Source organism: Equus asinus, chromosome 18 (assembly GCF_041296235.1).
Source record: "Equus asinus isolate D_3611 breed Donkey chromosome 18, EquAss-T2T_v2, whole genome shotgun sequence".
NCBI lineage: Eukaryota > Metazoa > Chordata > Mammalia > Perissodactyla > Equidae > Equus > Equus asinus.
In genome coordinates this window covers 36,322,322-36,334,680 of record NC_091807.1, presented here as the reverse complement: position 1 = coordinate 36,334,680, position 12,359 = coordinate 36,322,322, and the positions used below count along the sequence as shown (strand labels likewise).

Sequence of the window (12,359 nt, the reverse complement as noted above, 5' to 3'; positions counted from 1 at the left end):
CGATGCTGACTTATTTAGTGTGAACTCTCAGAGATATTAGTGGCACCAAGGGTCCCCAGAGGGCAGTGACAGGAGGATGAGAAATGGAGCATTATGTTAAATAATAAGGTGCAACATTGAAACAAAGCTAAATCACCCCTCATCCCTCAAGGCGTGAGTCACAGCAGCGCCTGGGCTCCCGTGGCGGGGGTGAAGGGGGCAGCTTGTGGTGTGGGGGTCTGCGGGTTGATGAGGCAAAGTGGGATAAATGCTCTGGTAATGTAGAGGCCCCATGGGGGTGTGGGCTGTCAATGCCAGGCAAGGGGACAGGCCATCCTGCTGTCCATGATCCACACCTATTCTCGTATGTCCGCCTCAGTGTTCTCGCCCTCCCCACTCCTCTTTGCTTCAGTCCATGTGATGTCTTCACTTGTTCCCTCTCCAACTGCTTTTCTCTATTTGTGGCTCTTTGTCGCTCATTTCATCTCTCCCTGGTTCTATGCCTCCATGTTTCTTCCCTCTGAGTGTGTGTGTGTGTCTGTCTTTCTGATCTCCCGTCTTTCTCCCACTCTCTCTCTCTCCCTATCCAGTTGCTCTCTCTCTCTCCTTCATCTCCATCTCCCTCCCCTCCCTTTCCATCTCTCTCTCTCTTTCCCTCCCTCTCTATTTTCTGACTCTCTCCCCCATCTCTCTGTCCGTATCTCTCTGTCTGTCTCTATGTCTCTCTCTCTCTGTTTCTCTATGACTGTCTCCTGTCTCTCTGTCTCTCTCTCTCAGCCCTCCTCCCTCCCACTTACCCCTGCCATACTCCATCCATCTCAGCCCAGTCTGACCGCAGTCTGGTCCGGCACCTTGGTCCCTAAATTTGGTTTCTCAGAGTTCTTTCTTCCCACAGTTATCAGCCATCTTCAGCCCTTGCCTGCACTGCACATCTCTGATGGGAGGACCATCAGCCTCGGGAGCAGGGCACAGTGGGTGACTGTTTATGACGTGCAAGTGCACAATTGAAAACCACAAAAATTTGTGGGCGGATGGGCCCCCAAAGGCCCAGACAGGACTCTTTTAGCCCGCTGTCACCCTGTGTATTCATGCTGGGTTTGGGAAGGTAGCTAACTAGGTGTAGCTAACCAGGAAGGTGCTAGAAGTGTGGGCAGTTAGGTAAGCAGTGCAAAAGGAAGACGTGGAAGGGAGCATCGTCCCCAGGTCATTTCCCTCCAGCTTTCAGAATGTGAGCCTGGGTCCTCCTGTCAACCACTGTCCTTTTCTCCTACATCCCTCATCCTTCCCTGTTAGTGTGCTGCTTGTCCCCCCAATTTTCCTCCCATCTCTGTCTTTCTGTCACACACACACATAGGCACACACACAGACACATACACATCACGCTTTCCCTGATGTCTGGGTCCTGCTTGCTGTGCTGCACTCACCTGTCTCCCCCTCCTGCACTCTCTGTTTTACTCCTTCTCCATGCCTTTTACTTCATGGGTGGAAGTTTCCGCACAAGAGAAACAAAACAAGAAAGAGAGAGAGAAAGAAAGTGGAAAGGAAAGCTGGAGGGAAGCAGAGAGGAGAAGTTAGATAACAGAGGATGTAAGTCCTTGCCGGAATACACCGCAGTGCCACTGTGGCTGGTTTTCCTGGAAACAGCACTAAGATGTGGCTTGGGCTCTGCCAGCGTTCGGTGTTCTGTTCATGGCAATGGTAGGTTGATGCACAAGGATGCCCAGGGGCATGTGCACCTGACAGAGTGACTCTGGAGCTCAAAGCAAAAAATATCTTTAAACTTCTGCTAGGTCCCTGCTGCTTTCAGATGCATGGAAGAACTCCCGAGGGTCCTGGCTGGTTCCATCAGGGTGTGTGTCTCCATGGAGCATGGCGAGGGCTGTGTGGCCGGGCGGATCAGCACGGGAGAACTGGACGGGGAGGAAGCAAGAAGGCCCACTCTTGCGGAGAAAGATGCCTTCCAAGAGGCTTCTGCTCCATGTTCGGGGAGAATCCAGGAAAGCCGCTTCCAACATATCCCTGAGGGGGTCTCTGAGTGCCAGCTGGGCAGACGTCTGCTTCCTGGGAGCAGGGGAACTGGGAGAAGAGACTCTGGCTTGGCCTGTGGAGAGAAGGAAGGACGGATGACAGGATAGCCCAGCGAGGGGCTACTATGAGCCCAGAGCACGAGTGGGGACACCCTAAACCGCTACCATGTTGGCTGCTGTCATTGATCGTTCAAGAGAAATCTCCTCCTTTCCTTGGTTGATGGAAGCAGAGACTATTCTCTGGGCAGAGGTGTTCATGTGAAGCCCCCCAGCCCATTTCAGCTGAGAAGAAGGAACGTCTGTGTTAGTGTCCTATGGCTGCTGTAACAAATTACCACAAGTTACATGGCTCAAAACAACAAAAATTTATTCTCTCACAGTTCTGGAGGCCAGGAGTCTGAAATGAAGGTGTCAGCAGGGCTGTTCCCGCTCTGGGAACTCTGGGGAAGGGCCCTCCCTGCCTCTTCTGGCTTCTGGTGGCTCCTGGCGTTCCTTGTTTGTGGCTGCATCACTCCCATCTCTGCCTCCTTCTTCACACGGCTTTCTCTCCTCTTCTCTGTGTCTCAGATCTTCCTCACCTTTCTCTTATAAGGACACACGTCATGAATTTAGGGCCCACCTGAAATCCAGAGGATCTCATCTCGAGATCTTAATTACATCTGCAAGGACCCCTTCTCCAAATAAGGTCGCGTTCACAGATTCTGAGGGTTAGGACAAGGACACATCTTTCTAGGGATTGCTGATCAACCCAGTAAAGACAGAAACTAAGGTATGAGGAAGATTCCCTGCGCATCTCCCTGGCAGGTCTCCAGCTCATAACTTCAGCCCCTCTGAGAAGGGAGACGTCCGTCAGTAAAATTTTCATATACATTATCTAATTAAATCCTCACCACAACCCTCTGTGGCAGATTCCGCTGTTATTCCCAATTTATGAATGTGGAAACTGAGCCTGGATTTAAACCAGTCATATTAAATGCAGTCACTTACCATCCAGACTTCAATCTTAACTGCCACCATTAGAATCATTGTTCCGTTTCTCCCATATGAAACAGGCAGAGGGAGGCAGGGAGGTTAAGAAAGGCAGGGGTGCCCATATCCAGATTGTCACCAAAATTTCCCATTTCACTTCTCTCTCTCTGGAGTGATAGGTGCACCGGTTGAGTTGGTATCTGTAAGCATCTGAAGAACATAAAAGATGGACAGACGATTCGAGAATCCAGCTTCCCAGCTGGTACTTGGACTAAAATGTGGGGGGGCCATTTTGGTAGACATAAAGTACCTTTGATAAACAAAGCTCACCACCAGTTGCTCTGGTGCGTTCTTCCATATACGGGCATGAATTATTAAGAGAGCTCATTTGCAGCATTCACACAGCTGAAAGGGCTACTCCGGGTGCTAATTGGGAAACACACACTGTCAAAAGAGCTAATTAGAGCATCCTACAACTTAATCAAGCTTTGCCTGAAAAACTGGATCACTCGGAGACATTGGATATTCAGAGATACTTGGCAGACCCGCCATAAGCAAACACAAGACGCCCTTGTACATCAAGCTGCGGTGCTGAGCTGTTTCCATTATTAAGGATTTCCGGTTCTCGCCAGTCTTTTTCAGCTACCCTAACCCTCTTGATCGCTAAATCTGAAGTGGGAGGCCCTGCGGGCAGGGGGCAGATATCATGGGCTTTGTCTTTTGATTTCGAACACATTTGGTCCATCCAATCTAGGACTGAGCATCCTGCAATCCAGCTGGGACCAAAAAGCTACTGCTTTTTAAGGATTTAATAAGCCCCCCTCATTCAGCGGGGGGTTGCCAGGATGGAGACTCATTCCCCAGTTTGTTACAACATGTTACAGATATGGCAAGTGTTCACGATTTGGTTGGGTCTCAGGAACAGCATGAGGCATTCTTGACCTACATTTTTAGATAACCCTGGAGGCAAATGTCTTCCACATTTGCTCAAGTAGTTGAACAAAATGATAAAAAGTAGTTTCAGTCATGTAAAGAAATAAAGGAGCAAATTAACATAATTTGCTTTTGGACTCAGGAATAAACACAGATAATCACTTTTAGGAAATTGGATATATAAAAATCCACAAATTTCAAAATGGGTAGAATAGGACATGTTGCTTCACGTGCAAAATGTTCTTCACACTGCAAAACAATTTTCAACTTTATTTTTTTATTACAGCTTTTAATGTTTTCATGATATTTGTTTGCAAATAATTAACCCCCGATAGAGAATGTGGAAGAATACATCTACTATCATAAATGAAGATAAATAATTTCAATGTCATCGTAAAAGGCATCAGGGACATAAGATTTCGTTTTTAAAAAGTAAATACTTTCGTTTTTCAGGAGTGAAGCTAATACGCATGGCAAGGTGCACCTGCACCTTCACTATTAGGGTCTCTAATGGTGGTCCTCATGCTATGATTTTTTCTAAGCCAAAGTCCAAATACGTCAAGTTACCAAAACCTTGTTCACAAGAATGTCAAATTATGTAATTTCTTTCTCTAAGAGTGTTATGGCTGATTTGTTGTTAAGGCATTTATTGTTGGGCTTTCCTTTGATCCAGCTCACTGTATAAAGCCAACATTGAATCAGAGTAGCTTTAATTTCAGTGAGCCAAATCCAAAATGTCTCTGGGGCCATTTTAGTGAAATACATGCTACAGCTCCTAATGAAATCATATAATGACTCACCATGGCTTCGTGGGATAAAGACATCCTGAGAAAGCCAAGGGGAAACACTAAGTGGACTCTTGCATCATAAATATCGAGTGACATGACAATGTAATTCAAAGACACGATAATCAACTGGTAAATTTCCCAAAAATAAGGTCATTGTCCCTCTTATCCTGGGGAAAAGTATCTCAAGAAAAGTAATAGCATTTTCAAAATCCTTATGTTCGTTTAAATTGTATAAAATGCATTTTTTGATGCCTGTTCTTGGTTTTATTTCTAGTTCTCTTACACCATTGGGCGATCCTTTCCTCTTGTTTAATTGGTTTTCCCTTGCAGTGAGTGAACTTGAATTTTTGAAGGTTTGGGCCTTTAAGTCACTGTGTAAACACACACAGCTCCCATTACTTTGTGAGCAGGTCAGAGCTAGGGGCAGCCCCGCTTCGTACAGGTGGTTCCTTCATCCCCCGCTCTGCACTCAGAGCCCAGAACCTCCACGGGGCTGACTGAGGAAGACGTGATTGACAATAAGGAAAGCAGGGAATATTTTGAAGCAAAAGAAAGGAGAATTGTCAGTTATTTTAAATTCAGAAAGTTAAGGGATGAGTTATGCCTTTGATCTATTATTAAGATAAAAATGCCCACTAGACATCTCCTCTTGAGTGTCCCCCAATCACATCAAACTCAGCATGTCTGAAAACAAACCCAGTATCTATTTCTACCAAAATATGACCTTTCTCCTAGACGTCTCTTCCCAGTGAATGGTCTCACTGTCTCCCCAGTTTCCTAAGCTTGGAAGCTGGAAGGAGTCATCCCTGTCTCCTCCTTCCCCTTCACCAGTGCCACCTGTCATCAGTTCTGAAGCTGTCTTCCTTGACATATCTTCCAGTTTCGTTCCCTCTTACTTCCCATTGCTGCCTTCTGAGCTCAGGCCACCATCATGGCTCCCTCCCCTGCTCATCCTCCTAACTGGGCTCCTGGCTCCAGGTCTGCATACTCCTTTCCTTTTTCTAACTAGAGCTGCCTACCTGGTGTGTCATGAAGGAGTTACAGGTGAACCAAGCTGGTGAGCCCCTCAGGCCCTAAGATGGCCAGGAAGAGCCCCCTGAGTTCATCCCAGCATGCTGCGCAAATACCCCTTGTCTGCATGTATCTTGAAGTGAGAACGGGGGGAAGCACCAGGCTAGAGAACGAGCACTGCCTATTCCAAAACTGCGGAAGTTCAGCTCCAGGCTTCAGTCCAGCTCAACCTGGGGAATGTTGGGTGCAAAGTGTATCTAGTGCCTGGGTCCTCATTGTGCTCATGCATTGCAGGGGACCAAAGAGATGTATCGAAGACTTGAACCAGGATCATGAAGATGGGATCAGAAAGTAGTCAAGAGGTATTTTGCAAGTAGAATTAACCCAGAGAAGAAGGTGTCAGAGAGGGCTCAAGGTTTCAAGCATTAAGGTCTCGGAGGAGGAGGATGACATGAAACAAGATTAGGCACACAGGAGAAATGGGGGTTAGGCTGGGAGTCAGGGCTGACTTTCATGAACTGAGTTTGTAAATCATGGCATTTAAAATTCAGGATGGACATTCATGTGGAAATGTCTAGCAAAACATCTGAAATTCAAGTGTAGGGCTCAGGAAAGAGAGCAAAATGGAAAAGATAGATGTGGGAACTACTCATAAAGAGGTGATGCAGCAGCTGAGCTCTCTGAGAGGGAGCTGAGCACAGGCCACTGGGAAAATCTTGTATAGAGGAATAATGGAGGACAAGGATCCAGCAAAGGAGAGTGACAAGTGGCAATCAGAGACGTAGGAAGGTATCTGGGAGAACAAAGTGCCATGGAAACTGAGAGTTCTAAGAACAGAAAGATCAACAGCATCAAATGTTGTAGACCATGCAAGTAGGATGAAGACCAAGAAGAAACCAAGGAATGTGGCAATAAGAGGTCATAGCTGACCTTGAAAGAACAATTTCAGGGGGCAGGCCTGGTGGTATAGTGATTAAGTTCATGCACTCCACTTTGGTGGCCTGGAGTTCGTGGGTTCAGATCCCAGGTTCAGACCTACGCACTGCTTATCAAGCCATGCTGCGACAGGTGTCCAACATATAAAGTAGAGGAAGATGGGCACAGATGTTAGTTCAAGGCCAATCTTCCTCAGCAAAAAGAGTAGGATTGGAGGCAGATGTTAGATGTTAGCTCAGGGCTAATCTTCATCAAAAAAAACAAAAACAAAAGAAGAAACTATTTCAGTACTTAATGGTGATAGAAGCTGTGGCAGTTCAGATTTTCCAAGAAGACGATGCTAAAATAGATTAGATATGCGAGGGATTTACTGGGGAAAGTCTTGCAAAGAATAGAGAGAGAGGGAGCAGGAGCAGGCAGGGAGAGTCCCCAGACCAAGATACAGATCTGACACCTGTGGGAGGAGAAAGGGAAGAAAGGATTGGACAGGAAGAACCTCAGACTGCCGCACACTGCTGAGGAGGCTGCAGCCAGGACGATGGGGAATCTCTGAGCCAAAGTTGCCTTTTAGAGAAATCCCACATTGGGTGGGAATGGCCATCAGGAGGATCCTGTCATGCTCAGGCAGTAGCTGGGAGCAGCCTGGAGGCCGGGTGGCCTCGGCATTCTGGAGGGTGCAGCTGGACCACCAGCCAATCTCTCTCCCGGCGGTAGGTTCTCTTGAAGGAGACCTGAAGGTGCATTTCCATAGCACCACAGAAACCAAAGTGAGTGGTCTCAAGAAGAAAGCAGAAATGCTAATATTGTGGTCCAAGCTGTTCTTGTTTTTGTACACAGCACTAACTGAAACAGAAGAGACACAACAGGTTTAGCAGGTAGGCAAAGCCTGGGAAGGAGGCCATATGCTCTGGGATTTTCACCAAGAGCAATTGTAGAAACCCAGACTCTAAGTGGCCAGCCAAGGTCACACAGTTTTGTGGAGTTGTTGAGACTAGGTTCAGCTCTTCCTTCCTCCTTCCTCAGCATCCCTGCCTCCCTCCTCAAACCTGGCACTCTGCCGGCACTTGCCATCACATCCGGGGCTCGGTCTATCACATTTTATACCTGATGTGCACTGCTGCCTTTGATGTCATTTTTCTTTCCGTTGTGGGGTTTTGGAGGACCTTGTCATCTCTTTTTCTCTGGTTAAAGTGTGACATTTAAGAGCCCAAGTTAACGTGCTGTAGAGAAGCCAGCTCTTCCTGTGCCCAGGGGAGAGGTGTAAGACAATTCCACCTGCCCCTGTGTGAGTTCTGACCAGGGGTCTTGAAAAGCGTGCCCAGGAGCAGTTTCGTGTCCATCTCCAAACCCTATGCATGCACACAAAAGCCCTCAGCACCTGTTGACCGAATGAAGAAACCAGCTAACCCCTCTGTGTTTCTTTTCAGGTGACCTCATCCATTTGCCTCCATACCTTAGGATGGACTTTTTGTTAAACCGAAGCGGTCCAGGCACCAGCAGGGACCTGAGTTTAGGGCAAGCGTGCTTGGAACCTCAGAAAAGTCGGACCCTGAAGCGCCCCACGGTCCTCGAGCCAATCCCCATGGAGGCCTCCTCCTCCACGTCCTCCACGAGAGAGGGACAGCAGTGGCAGCAGGGGGCCGTGGCCACATTACCTCAGCGAGAGGGCGCAGAGCTGGGACAGGCAGCTAAGATGAGCAGCTCTCAAGAGTCCCTGCTTGACTCTCGGGGGCATTTGAAAGGAAACAACCCCTACGCGAAATCGTACACCCTGGTATAACAGACAGCATGACTGGACAGCCGTTGTAAATACAATTTAAAAAATCCAATCAAAGCTACCTTTTTTTTACGGAATTCCGATATTTATAATTAAAGAAAATTGCCAAAATATATTAAAAAAAAAAAAGAGAAAATACTGAAACCACAGACAGTGCAAAGACTCTCCTGCTTTTTTTCTGTCTGAGTGTGAGCTCCATCTGCCTGGGCATCTGATTTTTTGGGAAAGAAGTCCAGTTTTATGATCTTCACAGGCTACTGCATTTTTACTGATTTTCTACAAAGTGCATGGGGGACTAATTCAACCTTCTGACTGGAAGTTCTATCACACAAGATTCAAGAAAGAAAACAGGAAAAAAAATTAACCCTCTTTGTGAATTTAAAAGGGACAATGATGTGAGGGCAGGGGAACTTTAGCCACATTCGCACACCTTTCTTTCCCATTAGAAACGGGGTCCCCAGTCTGACCTTGTTCTGTTGTTCATTAGGACGAGTGCCATCAGTGAAGGGGGGGGGGGAATTGATCTGGTTTCCTTTTTTGTTTATTTTTTAATTTAACGAGACACTCTTTGCATTTTGTCTAAGCGAAATAAAAAAGAAAAGGTGGTCTGCCTTTATTTCGATGTCTGCTTCTCTTGCCTCCTACTGATTGCTGGGTCCTCCTTCCTATGGATGCTTGTGTTTGCAAATACCAGGGCTGAACCTAGAACCCAGCTGAATAAACCAGAGAGGATGCCAACACTCTGAACTTCTCGGGAACGGCTGGCAAGAGCACAGAAGGTGCAGCTGGTCTCAGCCATAACAAGGGGCTGGCCAGGTTTTCTAGGCTTCCCAAATGCTCACTTGGCCCTCTGGCTAGATCAGGGGCCAGCAAAGCATGGCCTTTAGGCCAAATTCAGCTCACTTCTGTTTTCCTAAATAAAGTTTCATTGGAACACAGCCATGCGCCCCATTTGCATTTTGTCTATGGCTGTTTCATGCCACAATGGGACAGTTGAGTAGTTACAGCAGAGATGGTATGGTCAACAAAGCTGAAAATATTTACCATTGGCCCTTTACAGAAAAAGTTTGTAGACCTCTGCTCTAGAGTCCCACAGCTAGCCCCAGCTTGCTGGAGAGAGGAAGAGAGGACCAGGAGAAGTCTGTGCATCCTACTTTCCCAGATCTGTCCTGTCACCACTGGGACTGGTACCTAAATATGCAATAGACCGTCCTCGTGTATGTTGTCTCCAGGTCACTCCTCCATACTCAGAAGAAAACTAGTTGATAGTAAGTGATGTTCCTCTGAAATCTAAGTTTTTATTGTCATTCTTATTCCTCCAGTTTAAATTACTTACTTTGTGGCTCGTCCTAACAGACAACTTGCTCTTAAACAGTATGGTCTGCGTTCGTCATCCCATGAGCCTTCCATAGTGTGCTTTAGAAACAGCATGTAATCCTCCCATTGTACCCACATCCCATTCCAGACTCCCTTTCTCAAAAGAGAAGGATATCCAGGTCTCCATGTCAGAGGTTTGGCATTGACCAGAAAACTTGATCAAATGCCCATGGATGCTCGGTTCCCCAGGTAACAGACTGCACAAGTACCTTCTTTTCCCTTAATATTCTCTACAGGCTCCCCTTTAAGCCACCAGCATAGGCTGGTGACGATTATTACCACCTGGGAACATGTTCAGAAATTTCTTTCCTTTTCTCCCTCCTTCCCTCATTTATTCCCTTCCTTCCTTTCTTTCTCCTTCCCTCCTTTCTTCCCTCTTTTCCATCATTTCTTCCTTCCTTTTATTTTCCAGGTAGGCCCATTTCCCCACGTAGATGCAATGACACCAAGAGCCTGCAGAACAGGTCCAGACCCATCTCAGGACCGCCGGCTGGTGCTACCATTAGGTGACTCCATGGATGTGAGATGTGCGTTTTTTCTTGCCATGGTTTCAGAATTTAATCCATGCTGATAACTTATTGTCTGCACCCTCACAGACTGTTTTTTTATGGAAAAGAAATAAAATGCTAGTTTCTGGGGAAAAAAAATTAAAGCTCTCTCTTTCATCAGTCTAAAACTTCTATATTCCCCAAACTTAGAAATTTACCTTTTTTTAAATTTTTCTCTCAAGCTGTGCAAAAATAAAAAAATTCTGTATCATGTCTGCCTCTGGAATGAATTACTTTCAATAATCTTGCCTTGAAAATGCTTATTAAAATGAGTTCAGCACACAAGCACTGTGTCAAAGGTCCACCTCCATACCTGTCAGATGGGGCCCGGTATTCCTGTCTATAAAGAGATCCAGATGCTTAGATTAAAGGAACGCTGTGTATTGCAAAAACTGTTATAGAGAGTATCATAATTAATCTTCCTCCAGACCTCCGCCTGTCTCTAATCTGATTTTTAATGTCTTTGAGAGGTCATTTTATTAGCCTTAGTCTATAACCAGATTGTTGTATCTTAGAGTGGTGAAACTCAGACTCTGGACAATAAACGTTGGGTCAATGGACTGGGTTTCCTCCAAGGCACCCATCTGGCCCCCAGTCTGAAAAATGCCCACCTTCCTGAAGTGAGCAAGATCTCTTAATACGTAGCCGGTAAGCCACACAGAACCCAATGCTCATACATCTACAGGAGCCCTGGTGCTTCCATTCAATTCACATTGAACTGCCTACCCGCTTCCTTGTATCCATGTCTGCTATGATTACCCATGAAGAGAAGAGTGTGGAGAAGTGGAGGTGAGAAAAGATGGAAGAGTAGGATGGCATAAAGCTGGTCACAGGCTAGACTGGGTAAACTCTAATCCCATCCTATTTGTGTTCTTGCTATGGAGAATCTTGATAATGTCTTAAGACACAAAAAACACACTATTGCTTAAATTGCTCTTAAGCAGTAGACGACCACTCAGTTAAGGTCCCTCTGACCTGGGCCCTTGAGTCCTCATATGCCAAAAGCTTCATGCCATTTTTAAGGAAATGACTGAAGCTTTCCAGAAAAGCTGTGAACTCGGTAAATCTATTTCCTGCAATGGCAGACAGTGTGGACGGCCTCCAGGGCCCAGAGCAGGAACGGAAATACAAGGACTGGTTCATTATAGTCACCTACCCTAGAGAAGTTTAAAGGGAGCTAAGAGTATGAGCCTGTTCAAAAGCCTTCTTTAACTGCCTAACAAATGTGACCCAGAAAGAGGGCTACTTCATCAACTCTCTAAAAGTCTCTCGGGAAGACTGTCAACAATTTAATATCCAGGAGTCCTGAGCACCACATTGCTTTTCCAACCACTGACCCACAATGACCTGCCAAACAACAGAGTCAGGGGAATGAGTCTGGAGGGAAGGAAAGGTTTTCTGCAGCTCTTAGAAACCAAGCTGTTGCAATCCTTAACAAGGGCTCAAATCAAGGAGTCTTCAGGTCTGTGTGAAATAGTGTTTGTTTGCTCATGTATGTTTGTTTCTTTGGGAAGACGCATGATGGTAGAGCTCTTGGGTGGCCTAAGGAATTCCTGAGCCTGATGCGCCGGGGCTAGGACAGAGTTAGATGGTAACTAAGGACAGCACCCTGGCTGAGCATCTCACCCCCAGCCAGCTGGGACTTAAGACTGGATGGACTTCAGCGTGACCTGGGTCACTCAAGTGTCATCGAGTGAAGGAGTAGGGAATAAGCATTGAGAGACAATCCTCCATGGGTCCCTTGCATTTGTGTATGTCTTCTGAGCAGGGGCATTCATGGATTCTGTTCTGCGTTATCTTTGCATAACAACTAGCTGTAGAAGACAGAGATCTGTCTCCCTGCTGGGCAAAAGGCAGAAGTGTTTGCTGCCAGGATAACAAAAATAGTATCTCTCTCTGAGGCAAAGTTTGGCAGGTTTGCCAGCAACCCCTTTTAAAGGTTTGGGGTTTCCATTAGACACAGGCATTCAAACCCTCACTCCTTCCTGATGTTCTGGGAGAGGGGGGAGTCTCA

General features: G+C 46.5%; 1 protein-coding gene across 3 annotated transcripts in view; it reads left to right on the top strand.

The window, feature by feature from the left end:
• The window catches only part of DSCAM (DS cell adhesion molecule), a 687,554-nt gene extending 678,525 nt beyond the window's left edge, over positions 1-9,029 (top strand). For 2 of the 3 annotated variants that reach the window (XR_011495418.1, XR_011495417.1), the window contains exon 33: positions 8,071-8,527. Coding sequence is in view for 1 of the 3 variants with exons in the window: in XM_014839281.3 (XP_014694767.2) it covers positions 8,071-8,423 (353 nt within the window). In the remaining 2 variants the exon portion in view is untranslated. Of the gene's footprint in view, positions 1-8,070 lie in introns of all 3 variants that reach the window. The other variant, XM_014839281.3, reaches the window with a different exon arrangement.
• Positions 9,030-12,359: the final 3,330 nt, after the last annotated feature.